The sequence below is a fragment of the Arachis ipaensis genome, chromosome B4 (genome assembly GCF_059453495.1).
Source record: "Arachis ipaensis isolate K30076 ecotype BB chromosome B4, ASM5945349v1, whole genome shotgun sequence".
Taxonomy (NCBI): domain Eukaryota; kingdom Viridiplantae; phylum Streptophyta; class Magnoliopsida; order Fabales; family Fabaceae; genus Arachis; species Arachis ipaensis.
Genome location: NC_142439.1, coordinates 107,243,918 through 107,264,949, shown reverse-complemented (window position 1 = coordinate 107,264,949; position 21,032 = coordinate 107,243,918). Strand labels below are relative to the sequence as shown.

Here is a 21,032-nt window from a genome sequence, read left to right as displayed (position 1 = left end):
AACAAAAAAATTAGGAGCCATCAGCAACTAGTAAAACAATAAAACACTATCAGAGCCATTTTGCAATTAGAAAATACTAAAACAGAGTAACAGACTAATAGAGCCATCGAGCCATCAGTAAATTTGAAAAAAAAATCTTACAGCCATCAGCAACCAGCAAATGTAAGACAGATCCATCAGCAACAGGCAATTACAATTTACAAAACATTACAAGAAAAATGGAATAAAAATAGAAGAAGAAGACCGAAAAACAACAATTTCAGAATTTCAAAGTTCAAACCAAGAAGAAGACCGAACATTCAGGAAGATGAAGACGAGAAGCCACTAACCTGGGTTCCGTGCCGAGAAGCTAGTGAAGATGAAGACGACGTGCCGAGCTACTGGGTTCCGAACACGGAGAAGAGGAAGAAGCGGCGCCCCTGAGGACCTGGGGACGGCGGCGGCGCTAAGGACTTGGGAACAGCGGCAGCGATGAAAGGCTAGGATTTTCCCTTTGCTTCAAAGTTCTCCAGGGAGTAAGTGACGAATGATTGGGGGAAGAAGGGGGGTTTTGGTTCACGAATGGATCTACTTCTGTTTTTTCTTTTTTTTTTTTTTTTTTTACAAATCAACAAAATGGCATCGTTTTATTCGAACCGGTTGGTTATCGGTTCGGTCCAACGACCAGTTCTCGACCGGTTCGGCATTTTTCAAGCAGTTTTTCCTCCGACGGTTATAGACAGCGGAGCGGATCGTTTCTATCGCCGGTTTTCAGAGCCATGCATAAAACTTGTTGGGCTGATCTGTTTTATTCGCCAGACTAGAAAATTGAGAGTCCTCTAATTCACCTTTTTTAAAAGGGTGTGACTCCTCCAACTACAGATTCAGTCGTTGCCGGCTCCAATCCCTACTTAACTCTGGTTAAGAAGCCCTTATCTCCCCTTTCGCATCAAAACCTTCCATCGGACAACTTCTTTGTTCGCATCAAAGGCCACCATCAGTGAATGTGATTAATTTGTTCTGTAATTTTTCAATAACTATTGTAATTTAAAAGAATAAAAAACACTTAGTTGAATTAAAAAAAAAAGCTCTATCCTTAATTATCAAATTCGGCTCAATCCAATTGGTTCGATCGAAAATCCAATCGACCCGGATTAAACAAAACCCAGACCTCTAACCGGACCGGGTCATGCTTTTGTTTTTGTTCGAAAGTTGAAACGGCGTCATTTCTTGTGAAGTTGTGGTGCCCTAGTCTCTGTCGGATCACCCAACCCTCAACGTCTCTCTTCTCTGGACTTCTGGTGTCTTTTTCTCGTCGCTCTCTCCCTCAACCTCAAGCTCTCTCACCTCCGATCTCTGACTCGGTCTCGCACTCACTGTCTAGGACTGAGGCTCGTCGTCGCCCTCTGTGTCGTCACTGTCTCGAACTCCGTCCCCGCCTTCCACCTTCCTGCGCACGCTTCGCCGGCGGCAGAAGCAGACGGAACCAGCATCTGGTCCCTTGGGTGGTGGTCATTGTCGTCTTCTTGCTTCGGCCATCAGTTCATCTGGTCAGCTTCCTTCACCGTCACCGTCTCGCTCCCAGTCGCGCGCCTTCCCCGCGATCGTCGTCGCCGCGGCAGAAGCAGCAAGTCCCTGGGCAGGTCGTCGTCGTCGCTCTCTGTCTCGTCACCGTCGCACTCAGAGGCACGCCTTCCCTGCGCTTGTTGTCGCCGGCAGCAGGTCTCGGTGGGCTAGTCTCCGTTGTCGTCTTCTTGCTTCGAGCCTGGCTGTCAGCTTCCTTCACTCAACCCGATTTGGTGTGTTCCAACAAATTCCCCATTTCTTTCCATTTCAATTTTGTTGCTGTAATTCATCACTGCATTTTGATTTTGTTGCTGAAAGTTGAATGTGTTGCGAACCTTGAATTTGTTGCTGTCTTGCTGAAATAATCACTTAGCTTAAATTTGTTCATTGCTGAATGAATTTTTTGTTCATTGAACGATGAATAATCACTTAGTTAAATTTTTTTGTTGCTGAAAATCATCACTGAGTTGAATTTGGTACTGATTATCATCATTGAAGATTGAAGCTATTGTTGTCTTGCTGAAATAATCACTTATCTAAAGTTTTTGTTGCTGTAAATCTGTAAATCATCTTTTGAGCTGAATCTTTAGTTGCTGAAAATTATTATAGTTGAATTTGTTGTTGAAAATGAGGTTCATCTTCTTTGTAACTCAGAATAAAATTGTTCAGATAAATTGTTGTTTCCATGCTTTCTGTTTGTATTATTATGGATTATTCTTGGTATTGATTTGTGAAAAATACACAAATGTAGCTATAGATGCAATCAAAATGAAAGAAATGTAGGTCAAGCTTCAAATTTTTCCTATGAAGATATAGATGCCAACTTTCTTATTATTCCTTGGATTTGATTTACTGATTGTGTTATCTTTTGTTCTCTCTTGTTCATTTAAATTGAGAAAGTATTTTGTACTAGTGACTAGTATATTATCTCTTTTTGCATCATTAGTTATGTACAAGAATTGATACTTAATTTTATATTTTTATTTAATTATGACCGGATCAATCGAGTAAATTAGTGACCCACCGGTTGAACCAGTGATCCGGTGACCTCGTCGTATGACCAGGTCAATTACCGGTTTAGTTTTGATAACTATGGCTTTATCTTGCCATTACCATTACAGTTGCTTGAACATACACTGATCTGGACTCTTCCTTGCTAACTTTTGTGAGATATCAGTCGTTTGATATGTATTTGACATTTGATTGTTTGAGAACAATCAGAAGATATTTTACAGTTTAATGGGAGTGACTTCTGGTGGCTGAATTTTGTATGCAGCTATGTAACAGTTCTTTGGTAGTGGAAGGAAATAAGCAATTGATCATTAGTTTCATATCTACAAGAACAACAAATTCAATAGATGCGAGAATAGCTTGATAGAAGGATGGAATTTTGCTTCCTAAGGATTTTAAAGCTCACTATGAAAGTACTCGTGATGTTATTGCTATTTCTGGGCAATATCAGGAACTCTGCAGCATATTTTTCATCTTCTTCTGAGGCTACCATGCATACTAATAATTGGGCTGTTCTGGTCTGCACATCACGCTTCTGGTAAATCAAGGCTTCATCTTTACTTTATCCAAATTCCTTTTGAACAATGCTATGTTACTGTTTTATAACCTTCTATATAGCTTCCTGATTCTAATTATATGAATAATAAAAGCATTTTATAGCTACCTAATGTTTCATGTTGTTAGTTTTCTCTAGTTTCTTTGCTGAGCATCTTAATTCTTCTAGCAGTTTGGCAACAATAAATGTGAATGATGTATATAGGATACTCGGTGAAAAGTTTTCAAAATTGTTTACCGAGCACCGACGGTTTTTTTCCCTAGCTTAGAGAGTAGATTTAAACTGATGTTTGCATTGGACTATTGTTAACATCGCAATTCTATGACAAGGCTAGTATACTAAGCACGCTGCTTCCCATTTTCAGGTTTAACTATCGACATATGGCAAATACGTTGTCACTGTATAGGTAAATGTTCAACTTTAGTTTTATTTTTAATTTTTTAAAATTATGGTTGGTACTGATCAGTTGATCATTACAAATTCTTTCTCTTTTATTGATAAATAAATAATTTCTCTCATTCAGGACAGTTAAGCGGCTAGGAATATCTGATGAGAGGATTATACTCATGCTAGCAGATGACATGGCATGTAATGCAAGAAACAAGTACCCTGCCCAAGTTTTTAATAACGAAAACCATAGACTTAACCTGTATGGGGACAATGTTGAGGTGAGTTTTTGAGGTATGCATTATGCCTGACTCTTCTATAGGGCTTAGATGGGACAATGATTATTGTTAGGTTTGCCTTTGTCTTATTACAAACTTCTGATCTTGTAACATTTGGAAGCTAAAATATTTGCATCTTTCCAATTTTTTTTATGGCTCCCATATGTAGTCTTTAAGAGGGTGATGATTTTTCCTGCAATCCATCAGGTAGATTATCGTGGTTATGAAGTGACAGTTGAAAACTTTCTGCGTGTGCTTACTGGACGTCATGAGACTGCTGTTCCAAGGTCCAAGCGACTTCTTAGTGATGAAGGAAGTCATATTCTTCTCTATATGACAGGGCACGGTGGTGATGAGTTTTTGAAGTTTCAGGATTCAGAAGAACTTCAGAGTCATGATTTAGCTGATGCTGTGAAGCAAATGAAAGAGAAGGGCAGGTCTTGAATTCCTATTTAACTTATTATTTGTAACTTTTCAATCATAATTTGTATGAATGGAAATAATAAAAAAAATTTGGGGTATAAAATTTGTTCGATGAAGGAAAAAAATAATTCAAGAGTAGGGAGAATAAAGAATACTTTTTAACAATCTAAAATGGGGGAAAAGAATGGAACATAGCTTCTCAATCCCCAATGCGTGCAGACTAAGGAGTATGGACTCTTTGTACATGTACCTATTTTGCTGAGAATAAGGATCTTGATGGTGACTTTATCAATATGATTCCATGAATTCAGGAACCTTTTTCTATTCTTTCTTATCTATTTTAACTAAGAAAATCTACATGAATATTGTCCTTTTCACTATAAAGTTATAGACTTATAGGAGTCTAATTTATCTCAGTTACCTTTATATTTACCAGTCATTGACATATCGAATCATAATTATTATGTTGGATTAAGAACTCATTTTTTGAACATTTGGGATTTATTAGGTTTAAGGAACTGCTGATAATGGTGGACACTTGCCAAGCTTCTACTCTCTTCTCTCAGGTTAAACATTGATTTTGACATGGTTGTTTGGATTTTTAGGAGCTTCCATAATTTTTATGCCAATTCTCATGGAAAAAGAGTGATGTGATCCTAAGTATTCATTGTCCAGGCTAAGAGTGATCTCTGCCTAAGTCAAATGAACCCTTGTGTTTCTCTATATATTTCATGTTGCTGTTGAATGCTTGCAGTTGGTGGAAGTGCTATATTTTCAATGATTAGAGAAATCTGGAGCTTGGAGCTGTTATATTTATTTGTTGTTAGCAGTTTAGCTGTTGTTGTTAGCTTCTTGAACATCCCTAGAGCAATTGCGTAATCTTTTTGAATGGGGAGATTTACAAATATCCTGGTCTGATAATGATGTTAATCTATTTTATAGCTATACTTGCATAACCAATTTTTTGGTATATTATATATTTCATTCAGTGTTAAACATCATATTGTGAAGTACAAAGATTTTGTATCTTACTTTTTTTCTCCTAATCTAGTTTTAATTTCTTCCTAGGATAAAGGGATGCTCTTAGCTTTTACTATCGATGCATTTTTAACATATTTATGTTCTTGGAAGCCACTCTATTTCACAAGTGTCCTATATATATTGCTGACTAGATTCATTTTTCTGGGTTGCAGCTTCAATCACCTGGAGTTCTGGCAATTGGAAGTAGCATGAAAGGAGAGAATTCATATTCACATCACTTGGATTCAGACGTATGTATTAATTTGACATTGTTAACCAACTTGTAAAAAGCACATAGAAGTATTTGACATAATATGCTACAGTTTATCCATTGGATTTCTTCATGTTTGGCTCCATAGGTAGCAAACTAAAATTCCCTTTTGTACTTGCACTTTAAAATATCACACAGGTTGGTGTTTCAGTTGTTGATCGTTTCACTTTCTACACACTTGCCTTCTTTGAGAGGCTGAATATGTATGACAATGCCTCATTGAGCAGGTACATACAAGAATGTTCTTTATATATATTTTCAGGAACTATTTTATCCATGCTAATGTGTCTCCCTAGTATGTGTATCTATTGTCATGTACATTCTTTTAATTGCATTTCACTTTCTATACGTTTTGGTGCAATTCATCATAACTTTTAACAATCCTCCAAAAAATTCACTGATCTGTGCTGATTAAAATAATTGGCCTACTTGTAACAAGAATTTTTCTCACTCTTATTTATTGAGAAAGTTGGTAATCATGAATGGCTGAAATTCCCGCCAAAATTATATATTCACAGCTAGCTTGTTTACTTTGCAAATTTTTATGCTTTGTTTGCAGTCTTTTCAATTCATATAATCCAAATCTGTTGATGTCAACTGCTTACTACAGAAGGGACCTATACCAACGCCATTTAGAAGAGGTAATAAACATTGTGGATGTAATTTGATTCCTTTGCTTTGCGTCTGACGAATTGCTTCTACCTGGTAGTGTATGTGATGTTTCCACTTGGTTAAATTTGATTGCTCTCTTGACAACCAATAAGATCTTTCTTGAATTAAGATCCAACATTATTGCAAACTTATTCCACTCCATTTAAGTATCATTTACAATCTGTATTCTGGTCTTGAAGTTCAGTGATGTTTCTACTGTTTCCTGATTTAAGTCCAATTTGTATCATATTTGTTGTAATAGACTATAAATCACTTTGTCAAGCTACTACTTAACTAAACTAGTTGGAAAAGCCAATCCGCATTTATGTAATAGGTTTACTGCTTTGAGACATCATGACAAAGCTGAGCTTCTTGAAGTTACACGAGAATGGTGGGTTTGATTTAATGTGTTTATTCTACATTGTAATTGTTGTGCTTTATACATGGCTTGTATGTAGAGTGGATACCTCTTCCTTGTGGACACATTTTGATGGGTTGAGTGATTTCCGTCCCTCCATCAATAATAAAACCGTGAGGCCCAGAGTGCCAAAGTAAACAATATCCACAAGCGGGTGGACTGAGCTGTTACAGCATTCCTATAGCTATAGCTAGACTGCTGGAGGTAGAGGGAGACTTGGGAAAACCATAGGAGGAACTATAAAAGAATGCTTTAAACATAAATATGATAGAACAATTTCGTGGTGTTTGATTCATGTAACAGACTCCATTTAGTAGAACAATGCTCAGTTGTCTTTTTGCTTTACTTTTTCTAGGTACCTGTGACAAACTTCTTTGGCTCTGTGATGGAAACAATACACACTGATTCAGCATATACATCCTTCACAAATAAAAATTTTGGGGGAGCTAAAACCAAAATATTTTTGGGTCAATCTTTCTCCAGCAGTGACATAAATTCTGTGAGAAACTCTGATGATGAAGATCAATTCAATAATTTAACGGCAGAGGTAACTCACCCCCCTCTTCTCTTTTGGTAGCAATTGAGAATTCAATATTCCCTCCGCTAGGGTTATGTTTACTCTACTTATATCTGGCTGGAACAGGAAGATCAACACAATGAAGTTGGACAGTGTATTTTCTGTGCCATGGATAGTGGACATCTGTGGAGTGTTATTATCGGCAATGTTATTACACACGAAAGTGTTGATTTCTTTGTGTGCTATGGCCTGGTTTTAATGCTTCCTCTTTTGGTGTTTTCGACATGGCTATCATTGTAACTGGTTGAAGAAAACATTCTATAAGTCTCTAGGCTGAGTTCCATTGACGCCAGATGTCATGGTGGCTTGCTATGCAATTTCACACCATGAAGATTTATCAGGGCTTTTACTTGTACATGGGGGTATATGCACACTGAGAGAGCTTCATAGTTGCGTATCATTTATATTATATTGGCTATTTTATCCTTGATGCAGAGTTGAGTTCTTCAGTTATAATGTGTTCCACGAACATGATCTTTCTCTCCGTGAATACATTATAAATGAACCATCAAAAGATTTTTATGCTTATTGGGGGAGGTTATGTATAGGTAGGCAGCTTTGTTTATCAGTAGTATCATTAAACGAATGGGAATTAGCCATACTTAAAATTAAAGTGGTTATTCATAAAACACTCCATTTGGATTATCGTTTGCAAATGGATATTGATATATAGTTTTTGTAGAATAAATTTTGATAGAAATTAGATTAGATTGATGTCAAAGAAATTTGTGTTTGGATATAGGCTTTAAGAATGACTTCATATTCATGAACAAAAAAAAAATTTAATACTGACATCAAATTCAAATATTAGAGATCTAACAAGCAGATTTATTTTGTTGGGTTATTAGGACTGCAAGTGATGTGTAGTTTTCATTGATTAAACTTGTACGTTTAACAATACAAAAAAAAAAAAAGTTGGTACGTTTAACTTAAAATGGTTTATTGTTATTTGTTCTTTTCTTTTTTTTAGTAAGTATTGTTTTTATCTTTAGTATTTAGGATAAGTCTTAAAGTTGTCTCGAACGATTAAATTATCCTATTTAAATTCTTAATATTTTAAAATCTCTGTTGTCCTGTCATTAATAATATGTTAACAGAATTGACAGTAGAACAACATTAAGATAACTTTGCAACGGTAAGAACTTGAATAGAACGAAAATATTAGGGACAAAAACTCTTTGAAGAATTATCTAATCAAGTAAAATAACAGTGAATTTCAAAGAAATGAATTGTAATACAAATTCAGGATTTTTACTCGTATTTATAGAATGGTTAGTAGTTAAATTTTCGAGAAAGAAAAAAAAGAATGTGGTACATACATATAACAAAGTATAAGTTATACCTTTTGTCTCTAATATACTAAACTTCTTTAATATTTAATTTAATTAAATTATTTTTAACTTTTAAATAAATTTTAATTTTTTCTTCAATAATTTTGATTTTTATTAACTATAGATAATTACTTAGTTTTTTTTTTAATTTTTGTAATACCCGGTCTAACTGAAATTAATTAAATAATAAGTTAAATAGGAGCGAATACGGTTGGAAGATTTGGCAATTTGAATTTGATGATTTAAATATGATATTTGGATTCAGTGAATTTTTCCGAGTCGGAAGACATAGTTTTCTGCGTAAAAGCGCGCAGTGGAATTTTGACCGGCAGTACCGGCTGAGACCTGTCTGGTACTGCAGCTGAGAAAATTGATTATGAGTAAGTAGGATTAAGAAATGAGGAATTATAATTAGGGGAGGTAGAAATATTTGAAGTGCGATTTAGAGCGCTAATCTTAAAGGTTTTGGTCCAAAATTGGGCCAACGGACAAAAATAAGTGAACCGGACCTAAGTGGGCCCAAGACCCAACATATATAAACATTAGTTATGAGCATTTCAGCTCATTTTGCCCTAAAGAAGGGGTGTTGGGCGCTGAAATTGGGAAGAGAGAAGAGAAGAGAGAAAACCTAACTGTCTTTGATCTTCAAACCACCATAACTTGAGCTACGGAGCTCCGATTGACGAGCCGTTTCCGGCCACGCGTCGCTCTTCTCATCCTCTACAATTCTATCTAGGTTTGGTGGTGAGTATTCCATTCATCTCTGCCCAGTTTTTGAAATTCCCCACTGTTACACGTTTTTGGGTAGTTAGTGTTGAAATCTTGTGATTTTGGGTGTTTAGGGATACTCCAACATAAATTCTAAGTGGGTTCTATCCCTACTTCATATGGGCTGAGGTAAGAAGTGCTCAAACCCTTGTAATTTGTCATTTTTATGAGCCCTAAGTTGATGTATGTATGTGATATTGGTTATGTTAGTGTATTTGGTGATGTTGGTGCACAATTGGGAGATTGGTATTGCTTGAGGAGCTTTGGTAAGGCTTGGAGCTAAGGTTGGTGAAGAATTCCAAAGAAGAGGCTCAATTGGTTTGGCTACAAGAGGTACGGTTTAAGTTTCATTTAAGTACCATGTGTTGTGATGAGAATTCCTAGGCTAGATGCCCCTAGGATTAAGTTTGGATTATGTAAATGGTTGGTGCTAATATGCATAGTTGATATGTAACGTGAATTAATGATTGGGTTGAGAATTGTGTGACCTTGTATGCTTGGTGTATTGAGAATTTGATGTACTGGGTAATGAGTATTGATTTTGTGGTTTATGCATTTAAATTGTGAAAATTGGGCCGGAGGCCGTGAATTTTGGGCCGGAGGCCGGAAAGAGGTAAGAAAGGTAAGTCGATGTGTGCATTGTATGATGGCACAAGTGATTGGATGAATTTCAGATAATGAATATATGAATGATTAGGTTGGTTATTGAATAATAAGGTTTGAGAAGTTGAAGTGTGGAATTTGGTAATTTTGGGTGAATTTATGTAGATGAGGTATGTTTGGTTCGGTTGAGATATATTATGTGATCATATATGTGATTATGATTATTGATGCCTTGATGGTATGATGATGCATTAGAGATATGTATGTTGTGATATATGCTTGGGGAATGATTAAGGTTGATTTGTGGGTGAAATCACGTGATAGTGAGTATGATATTGATTATGTATAATGATGGTTGATTGGAAATGGTATTATTGGAAATTGGGATGAGGAAGGATGTATGACATGATATTGTGTTTGTCCTTTAGCCATTTGATTGAGAAGTGTTAAAATGGTTGGATGTGGTTTTGGAAATTTTTGGTAAAGTGTCAATGTGTGAGTTGAGGATGACTTGATGTGGATTTTGGTACATTTAGATTGATTTCAAAAAGGGTTGAAATTGGCATGTTTTGGTTGATTTTGAAAAGAGTTGAAAATTGCTTGTTTTGAAAATGGCACCTTGTGGTTTTGTATGAAAATATGGTTTTTGGACACACTTTAACGGGAAATAACTTGGACTACGGATCTCTGTTTTGTGCCAAATCTATTTAGAAATGAAATTGGATCCGGGATGTCCATGCCGTTCGAAGAACGGGTGAAAAATGATTTAAAATGAGAAAGTTATGTTCGTCGGAAGATTGGGGGTTGAATCTGTAAATTCTGCAGCTTTTAACTTAGAAAATTTTTAGCAGAATGACCCTCCACGCGTAGGCGCACTTGGCGCGTACGCGTCGTTCTTCAAGAAGGCACCATCCACGCGTGCGCGTGGTGTGCGCGTGCGCGTCGATGCGCTGCACCCAATGCCCAGCTATTTTCCAGAGAGTTGTGCCAGAGTTTTGCCAGTTTTGTGCCTGGGCGCAAGAGCACCCACGCGTACGCGTGGCTGACGCTTGCGCGCCGTTTGGATATTTTTCAACCCGCGCGTATGACGTTTGCGCGTCGATGAGTTTTTGGCCATCCGCGCGTGCGCGTGGAGTGCGCGTACGCATGGCCCTGTTTTCATGCCAAAGATGGTTTTTAAGTTTTTAAAGCCAAATCTCATACTTCTAAGCCTCCAATCTCATCCCTTAGGTATTAAATCATTATGATATGCCTAGCAATGAGGAAGGAACTAGGAGATGTGGTAACTTGCGAGTGAAGCAAGGGAAAAGGTTATGATCAATGATGATCAGATATGATTATATGAGATATGGAGGGTGACGGTGGAAGTACCGTGTAAGCCATGAGCCGAAAGGCTATAATTATTGATAAATGGCCGGTTCTTGATTGAACCATGGGCCGGATGGCTGAGTTATTGCCGGGTTACGGCAAGGCCATTATTGTTTATGGATGAGTATAAATGCCTATATGATTAATAAATAAATGTGTTACATGGATAACAATGAAAAAGGTTGAAATGTGATGTGTGACCCCGGGTAGTAGGCAGTGGCGTTGTCCACTTGCTCCGGGTATGAGACGGGAAAGGATGTTTATGATAAATGAGTTTAATTATGGAGTTTTGAACACATGTGTATTTGTGATACCTGGGTAGTAGTAAGGTGGTGGTTCGTCCCGCTTGCTCCAGGTTAATGTTTGAGATTTGATAACAGTGATGATTACTTCTAAACTGAACGAATGTATGTTTTGAGATCCTGGGTAGTAGCAAGGGTTGTGGTTCGTCCCACTTGCTCCAGGACAGAGATTGAGACCCTGGGTAGTAGCAAAGGTTGTGGTTCGTCCCACTTGCTCCAAGTCAGAGATTGTGACGCCTGGGTAGTAACGGCAGTAGTGGTGAATCCACTGGCTCCAGGTTGAGCTTGTAAACACCCGCTTGGGTAGTAGCCGCAGTAGTGGTTATTCCACTGGCTCTGGGTTGAGCGGGTAGTAGCAAGGGGTTGTAGCTCAAACCTACTTGCTCCGCAATTGGTGTTTCTGTCCAATGGTTAGCTACCAGGACATGTCGGGTTGGCTATATAACCGACAGATGATATCATCAGCCATAGGGCAGGCATTCATCATTTGCATATGTTTGAATTGTTTGGGTTTGCCATTTGTTTTGGATTTCTACATCATATATGCCATGTTACCTGACTATATGCTACTTGTTCTACTTGTACCATATTTGTGTATTACTTGCCTGTATTGCTTGTGTTTGTACAACTGAGAGGCCCCTCATGCTGGTGTCGGTGGGTGTGAGGGCTGTTCTTGATGGGATGAATTGATGATGCGATTGCATGATGATGATGAATATTGAATGAGATAACTGGAGCTTCCTGGGTAGACGCAGTGATGTGGTTTCACTAGCTCCAGGCGAGTGTATGATGTATTGATATAGAATTGCTGAGGCAGAACAACTGGTGATGGTTTTGCTTATAATTCTGAGTCTGATTCGTGGAAGAGTCAGCGAGTTGGGAAACATGTGAAACATGAATTGAATTTAGCACTCCCTTATGACAGTTGCCTATTCATGGATTAGCGAGAACCTAGGATGAATAATTGGTGAAGAAGTTTAGGATGCTTAGTGAGTTTTTATTGCAGTACATTGAATTTATTTGGCACTTTTACCGTACTGGGAACCCATGGGCCCGGGGTTCTCATTCTGTATATATCTCTTGTTTTTCAGATACAGGTCCAGGTGCTCAGAAGTGAGCTGTGGTTCGTCTGAGAGATGGCGAAGATATTTATTTTCTCTACTTTGTGTTTTGCTTAGAATCTCTCCACCTTTGTTTTGAAAAGATTATATTATGTATTGAACTCTTTTGGAACTTGCCTATAGAGGCTCTTATGTTTCCTTTGGGAGAGATTAGGATATACTGTTGTCATCTACTTTCATACTGTACCCTAGCCGGCCTAAACTTCGCAGGTCGCGACTAGTGGCTATTTACTTATGCTATAAATATCTATCTGTTATCTATCTCTTAATCTCCTTTATGCCTTGTCCATATATCGCGTTCGGCTTAGCAGTTTAACTTTTCGTTGTCGAAACGTGAGTGATACGTCTTCGCGATTTTATTTCTACTCTTTTCAGGCTTCTCGATTAATACTCCTTTCAAAAATTACCTATATTTATATATTAAAAATCCACCTGAGAGTCGTACCACCGTAATATCATTGACTTATGACTCGAGCATAAGGATTTGAATATTAGGGTGTTACAATTTTTCTCTTAATTAAAAATAAATTTACTTAGAATGAACATAATATGATAAAGGGTAAACTTTTAAAAATAAATTTATTTAGAATAAAAGTAATGTAATTAAGAGTAATTTACTTAAATATGATTAAAAAATAATTGAATAATTATCTACTATAAAAAATTGATATTATTAAAGAATAAAATTAAAATTTATTTTAAAATTAAAAACAAAGTTTAATTAAATTAAACATTAAAAAAATTTGGTACATTAGAGACAAGGATAATTTATATTTTGTTGTATATGTATCATACTCTTTTTTTTTTCTACAAGTTTATGTACTAGTCATTCTATAAATATTCCATGATGAGTAAAAGTTTTCAAGAGTAAAATTGAAAAAATAAGTTTACTTTCTAAGTAATGTGATTAAGAGTAATCTACTTAGATGTGATTAAAAGATAATTGTATAATTATATATTATAAAAAAATTGATAATATTAAAGGATAAAATTAAAATTTATTTAGGTAAACCACAAAAAATACACTCGAATTGTCTTGATACTAACAAAAATGCTCTCAAATTTCGTTATCAACAACAATGACCTCAAATAATTTAAGAACATGTCAAAAATATCTAGTTGTGACCAGAGAGAGCTACTCCATTAACGAAAAAAAATGTTATGTGACTTGTCAATATCAGAGTCTCACTTGTCACATAGGAAGTTTTGTTTACCACATCACTTTTTTTCGTTAATATGAAACATCGAGAGTAATATCTTTTTATTACGTTTTTAAATAATGAGGGTATTTTTGTCAATAACAATATTTGGAGACATTTTTGTCAGTGATAAAATAATTCGGGTGCATTTTTGGTGGTTTATCCAACTTATTTCAAAGTTAAAAATAAAATTTATGTAAATTAAATATTAAAGAAGTTTGGCACATTAGAGACAAAAAAATTATAATTTATATTTTATTGTATATATATCATGCTCTTTTTTTTTTCGAAAATTTATCTACTAGTCATTCTACAAGTATTTCATGACGAGTAAAAAGTTTTCTCATAAAATAAAATAAAATAATTATTGTTTTCCATAAAAAAAAGTTATTTTTATTTCCTGAGATTATTTTTTTTTTGAATGCAGCAGCAAGTTAGCCCAACATTTGTGGATTCATATTGAAGTTCATCCACCACATCAACAAATTTTGTAATTTCAACCTTAGTCTGCCTTTGCCAACGATGAACTTGCAGATACTCCCAAAGTTCGCTTATGGTTTGGGCAAACTTGTCCCAACCGTAGCACAGAAAATGCCTCCTTATAATTCATAGTGATCGAATTCTCTTCATTCACATTTCTATTTACCTCTCCTTCTACTTATTATTCTCATTCTAATCACTTAAAATGTTTGGAATATCATTGTTATTAATTCATTATAATGGAGAAATCTTATTTGATCAACTGTATTTAGTTCTATTCAACCGACCTTTATATACTTGCCGACCGAAGTGAGGGGTCTGATAACGTTAAAACTTTTTGTAGTACATGCTATTGATCAACAACACACAAAGAAGGTGAAAAAAATCTATTATAGATATCCAATGGAGGTGGGCAACACTTTACTTTACAAAAGGTTTTTTTTTTTTTTGCTGATGAACATTTTTATAATTATTTTTTTATATCATTATCACTTCTAATAATTTTATATTTGATATAGGTATGAAATACATGATGACAAATGTAACACCCTACCACACAGAGTCTTATACTTAAGTCATAAAATAGAGGTGTCGAGGTATTACGACCTCTAAAAAATAAAATTTAGTACGTATAGTAGTGTGAAAAGATTTGTAACTAGGAGCCTTTGAAGAAAAATGGAGTAAATCAAAACGTGCAACACTCCGATCGATAACGTAAACGAAGCAGATAAAGAGTAAACTGATGCTACGAGATATACAAAGAGTGCCAAAATACATATATCAAGACTCGGGACTTGGCTTGCGAAGATAACCGACCCGAACATATAAGTATATATACATATATATAAGGGAATTACTCAAAGACAACCCAAAAGACAAAATACAGAACCTGTTTCTCCAAAATAACCTCTAAGAGGAGTTAATACAAAATACATATATAGTGGAGAATATAAGCATCTAAACAAGTATATAGTGATCAAAATAAAATCCCAAAAAGTTAAGGGTCTCCGCCAAAAGGAAGTCTCTAGCATGCCTCAGCGAGGAACCTCACGTCCTGCATCTAAAAACTGGGGATTCTCAGCATGGTAACAGTGCCTAAATATCTAACATGTAATGTCTTGGAAAAGCCGAAGGCAATCCTAGAACTCCCACTTGCATAATCAAAGCATATAAACAATTCTAATCCATAAGAATAAAAAACAGGCAACTAACTAAGGGTCTTCGTTCTAACTACAAATCCCCATTCCAATTCCTGCAAATCTCCCAACCGCCAACAGTAATTGAGATGCAAACACAAGTATATCAAACAAAGAAATGCACAAGTAGGAAGCAGATAAGACAATTAGGCAATTAGCAAGTAATGATGTAGTCAATTAGGCAATCCATACAAGTCACATATAATGCATATGATGCATGCCTGTCCTAGTGTCTGATGAATCTCATCTGTCGGTTATAAAGCCAACCCGACAAGTCCTGGTAGCTAACCATTGGACTGTTCCTCTGTCGTGCATCCCCAACTCGAGTTATACTCAACATAAATCATAATTTCATATATATCCAACACCCTCACTGGTGTATATTTACGGGGGCGAGCTCATCTGGAACTTTCACAGTGTCTGGCCACACTTACGACATAGGGTCAGTAGAGTATTGAGTCTCCACCTGGAGTACGTAGTGGCTAGCCACTTCTTTCACCCAGAGAAACTCGTGTCTCAGATAGGTGGAGTGCAACAATCCCAATAATCACAATTCAGCATATATGCATATAAATCACAGTCATATATTAACATTCATCTCAGCCATCCGGCTTACAAATCATACTCCGTAATCAGCCATAATCATCATTACACACAGCCATTCGGCTCATATCATACCACATCCATTCGGCTCATATCATATACAGCACACCAGCATCCTCCCTAACAACTCATATCATCATAATTCATCATACTCAACATAACATCCCATTTCTTCCTCCACAATTTACCCTCTTCCCTAGCTTACTCTCGTTCACTAGGCATTTACATCAATTTAAGATTTAGGAGATGAAACTCGGGATTCATAAGTGTGAAACAACATCTCGGAAGGTTACAAGCTCGTTGGAAATGTGAAAAACTTGAAAACAATAGCTTTAGAAAATAACTGGGTTGCGTGCGTACGCACAGGCTTGTGTGTACGCACAGAAAGCAAAATCTCCAGGGTTGTATGCGCGCACGAGGTGTGCTAGCGCCACCAACAGCGTGCCATTCCCAACATGTGCGTGCGCACAGGGCTGTGCGTATGCACAGCTCGAAATCCTTCGTTGGTTGTGTGTGCGCACAGGGCGTGCTAGCGCTGCCAGCAGTAGCCCCATTCCCGCGTGTGTGTACGCACAGGGCTGTGCGTGTGCACAGATCCAAATTTTCGTGAGGTGTGCGTGCGCACACAAACCAGAAATCACAAATTCTGCAGAAGTTGCAGAATTCAGATATCTGGCCCGAACTTCCAACGATCATATCTCCTTCCTCAAAAATAAGATTTCCACCGAATTTGAACCATTTTAAAGCTTATGAAATTATCTTTCTTTTGATATAAACATCATCAAATTCCGAAAACAATTGCTCAAGATATGATCCATTGAAGTTCATCAAATTTTCATTTTTACCAAAAACTTATAAACTCTTCGTTTCAAAACATACACTTACCAATTCCAACATTAACCATTTCCAAACCTCATTCAATCATCAACCCATCAATTACACCATAATTAACCAATATCTCAAATTAACAAATCTCACATCACAATCCCCATTTTATATCTCAACTCCCAAAACAATAATCATTTTCATCAATCACCATACATTTTCACATGTCAATATCATACTAAAAAAAAAACATGCTCATCAACAAGAGCTTCAACCTTTTCATCAAATAAACATATCAATCCATGTATCCATCTCAATTCAATTCATTCATCAAATATATCAACATGTCACAACCCACCAAGTCCATGCATAACAACACAATTTACATCATTCATAAACTAACTCATTATTTTAAAACCCTATCTTAAGGCCACTAGCCTACGTTTTCACACAATATTACATTTTAGATACAGAAAACCGAAACCATACCTTGACCGATTCGCGTTCCACCTGGAACACCTCTAATATCAACCTTCCAAGGTTTTCAAACTCCACCAACAGATTTTTCCAACACAAAGCTCCTTTCCAAACTTTCTAAAATCACCAATCAAGCTCCAATACACACATATATAATGCCTAAGCCATAATATCATATCAAAACACAATAGCTCAATACCCAATACCTCAAATTTAATACTTTCACTAGGGTTTGAGATCTCTTACCTTACCCAAGGGTCAAGAGAGCAAGAACAAGCCTTCCCTTCAATTTAATTTAATCCTATAATACAAAGGAGCTTAAAAATCTCAACATTTTTGCCCATGAAACTCGAAACTAAGGGCTGAAATTCAAAAAAGAAAACGTGGCTTACCTCAAGATTAATTGTATGGGTTTTGTAGAGCTCAACGCCGCGGTCGCGTGGCCGCAAATGGTGCGTCAATCAGAGCTCCGGATCAAAAGCTATGATTAATTGAATGTGGAACAAGGGTTTTGGAACTTCTCCCCTTTCTCTTTCTTAATTTCAGCGTGCTTGTTGCGTTTTGAGGAGAGAGAGAGCTAAGCTTCATTAATGAATGAGGCTTGGATGGGCCGTTGGGCCCAACTTGGGTCCGGTTAGCCAGTTTGGCTCATTCGGCCCAATCTTGGGTTGATTTTTTTAAAATTGGTGTCGAAATTCTCGTTTTTAATTTCTCTATCACATTAAACTATAAAAATCTCATTTTCTCATTTTCTAGAATATATTTTAATTTATTGGTTAATTAGTCATTAATTAACCAGATTTTACAACAAAAACATATAGTTAATTAGAGGTTGACATAATCCGTTTTCAAATGTCCATCTGTTGGAGTGATTTATATTTCTGGTTGATATGTGTGCAAGGACTTCTTCGAAAGTCAGTGATGAGAATCCTTCAATTGGGTATTAGAAAAAATATTAGAAGGTTAATGGTTGATTTGAACATGCCCCCGAAAAAAGTCAAGGGGAGTCAAATTATGAGAATTATAACGATGGAATGTTGGAAGCGGATTATAAAAGTCATGATGGTTCTATGATCAGAGACCCAATGATGGATCCTTTTCAAGCTAATATATGACTCGTAACCCACCTACCTACAATAAAATGATAAATTAAAATTTACACAACAATAAACATTAACTTATATTAACTTACATGAAAATGAAACATAATTTCTTAAATGCATATAATACCTTTCTACCAAAGAATATCGTGGCTGATCAAATCCAACAGGTCGACAGCTAGGGATGTGATGATATGCGCAGGATAAAAGCAACTCCTGCATCCACTCAAGTTTTGTTGCTTATAGTCAGTTGCATGACACATCTGGTGGTACAACCACACAAGCACAACTAAACCCCCAAGATAGCCGGCCACAACAGTCCAAATCCTCCAACAGAGGTAACCACCTCATGTTCATGCAGGAGTCAAATGCGTCTGGAAACAAAATGCCTCTTAAGATCTGCATGATGTATCCTTGGGTGTATTGAAATAGTCGTTCCTTCGTCGCATCTCAGCAAAGTCACTACATGCAGTCTTTCTAAACCACGATAAGTTGACAATCCACTTATTTTGCACCTATTTGTGGTTCGGACTTGGTATATATCCTAATAGCTATTGGCATAGGTTTTTCATGGAATATCCATCGTCGAATTTCTCTATCCACCGATCTAGCCATTAACAGTATCTCTATCAACATTGAGACCCAACTTATATGCCACATCCTGTAAAGTTATCGTCATTTTTCCACATGACAGGCAAAAAGTATGAGATTCTAGCCGTCATCTCTCTACCAACACAAAAACCAAAGTTCGATTATAGTCCCAGTCAACCATCAAAACTAACCCATCTAAAATGTATCCTGACGCATTCATAACACTCTACCAGACTAAAAAAAAATATGTCAAATTCATGTTTGAAATAATAGAAATTTTATATTTATTAAAAACATAAATTAAACATTATATTAGTTGGTCAACTCTATCAGCAATGTGCTCTGTTTGATCTAATTTATACAAGGTATCCTAATAACCTACTAACTCTTGGTTCATCAACATAGCTAAAATAAAATATTTATAAAATTAATATCAGTAATTTTAAACTAACATATATATTTTACAACAAATATATTAATAAATAACTCTAATTAATTAATAATAAAAATTACAGAAATTTATCCAAAATACTTAAATAAGTAATATCAATATCTTGGAATAATTAAGTTTACAAAATAAAAAAATTATAACATATTAAATCTACACTTATCTAATAAATTATTTTAAATAATTAACAAAATATCTCTATCACTTGCCACTAATTTCAAAATAATTAATTCTAAGTAACTATTACACTAATTTTTAAATAAATAACTCTAAATAATTATCTCTATATTTCTAAATACATAACTCAAAATAATTATTTCTATATTTCTAAATTATTAACTCAAAATAATTAAAAGATATCTTTCTAAATAATTAACTCTAATAAATTATTTCTATATTTCTAAATTACTAACTCAAAATAATTAATTCTATATTTTCAAGTAACTAATTTTCAATAATTATCTCTATATTTTTAATTAATTAAGTCTAAATAATCACAAAATATCTATTCTAAACTTAAAAAAATAACGTTAAATAAATAATATAACAAAAAAATAATTTAAAAATAAAGTAATAATTTAAAAAACTTACCTGAAACTTGACTTGAGACAAGAGGAGAGTAAAAATAAAATATTGGGAGACAATAAAAGTGGGAGGAGAAGAAAAAATTATTTTTTATTGGGATGAGAAATGAGGGGAGACCACCAGGGTTATATACCTAACCTCACTCAGTTTTCTACACTAGTGGATGAACTTACTACATTTTATGATGATAGCCGATGTAATGGGCGAACTTCACAATACGAATCTACAAGTTTGCTAAAATATGTTAGGTGAACTTATTGTTGCATAAAAAAAAGATCTCAAGAAATAAAGATGAAAATTTTTTTTATTTTGTTAAAAAAAACTGAGTAAAAATTTTGAATTCTTAATGTAATTTATTTTATTAAAATTTTCTTTCATTTTATTTTATTTGATAATTTTTTTAAGAGTAATACATTGCATTTGTCTTTAACATTTTTTTTTCTATTTAAATCCTTAATGTTTTAAAATAAACTCAATTTTATTCTAGTATCAATTCTGTTAACAGATCATCAACAGTAGAATAATATTGAGATGATTGTGAAATATTAGAAACTTAAATATAATGATTTAAACATTAAAAATCTAAACATTTGGAATAAAAATGATATTTTACTTTTTTTTTTCCATAAAACTAAGCTTTCAGTTTTGATTAGGGTTGCACACGGAATAAATATGATCAAAATTTTGATCTGATCTGCATTAAACTCATCAGATTATATCGAATACAATATCTACACTTTTTTATATTCGGATCCGATCTTATCTGCATATTTGCGGATTGAATATCAAATATATTCGCAAAACAGAAAATGTTTTAAAAAACTTATTTCTAGTAAAAATTTTATATTAAAAATTTATACAAAATATAAATATAAAATCAGAAAAAGTACCATAAAAT

At 35.2% G+C, this 21,032-nt stretch overlaps 1 protein-coding gene across 2 annotated transcripts; it reads left to right on the top strand.

Annotated features, from left to right (window-relative positions):
- Window positions 1-1,168: 1,168 nt before the first annotated feature.
- LOC107639493 (Peptidase C13 family) lies at window positions 1,169-7,782 on the top strand. 2 transcript variants are annotated; one of them, XM_016343003.3, is made up of 11 exons: window positions 1,169-1,778; window positions 2,822-3,094; window positions 3,477-3,518; window positions 3,636-3,780; window positions 3,985-4,214; window positions 4,709-4,766; window positions 5,394-5,471; window positions 5,630-5,718; window positions 6,051-6,132; window positions 6,916-7,107; window positions 7,204-7,782. In XM_016343003.3, the coding sequence occupies exons 2-11, from the start codon at window positions 2,928-2,930 to the stop codon at window positions 7,375-7,377; spliced, it is 1,257 nt and encodes a 418-aa protein (XP_016198489.1). In that variant the 5' UTR covers window positions 1,169-1,778; window positions 2,822-2,927; the 3' UTR covers window positions 7,378-7,782. The 2 variants fall into 2 exon arrangements, with proteins under 2 accessions (XP_016198489.1, XP_088340020.1); XM_088483894.1 differs by having other exon boundaries at window positions 1,169-1,780; window positions 2,887-3,094.
- Window positions 7,783-21,032: the final 13,250 nt, after the last annotated feature.

Bases quoted from the DNA above. Each gene is read 5' to 3' on its own strand.
- LOC107639493 (XM_016343003.3), top strand. From the start codon at position 2,928: ATGGAATTTTGCTTCCTAAGGATTTTAAAGCTCACTATGAAAGTACTC. The intron at 3,781-3,984 runs GTGAGTTTTTGA...GCAATCCATCAG, and splicing joins TGTATGGGGACAATGTTGAG to GTAGATTATCGTGGTTATGA. The intron at 5,719-6,050 runs GTACATACAAGA...CTTTGTTTGCAG, and splicing joins GACAATGCCTCATTGAGCAG to TCTTTTCAATTCATATAATC.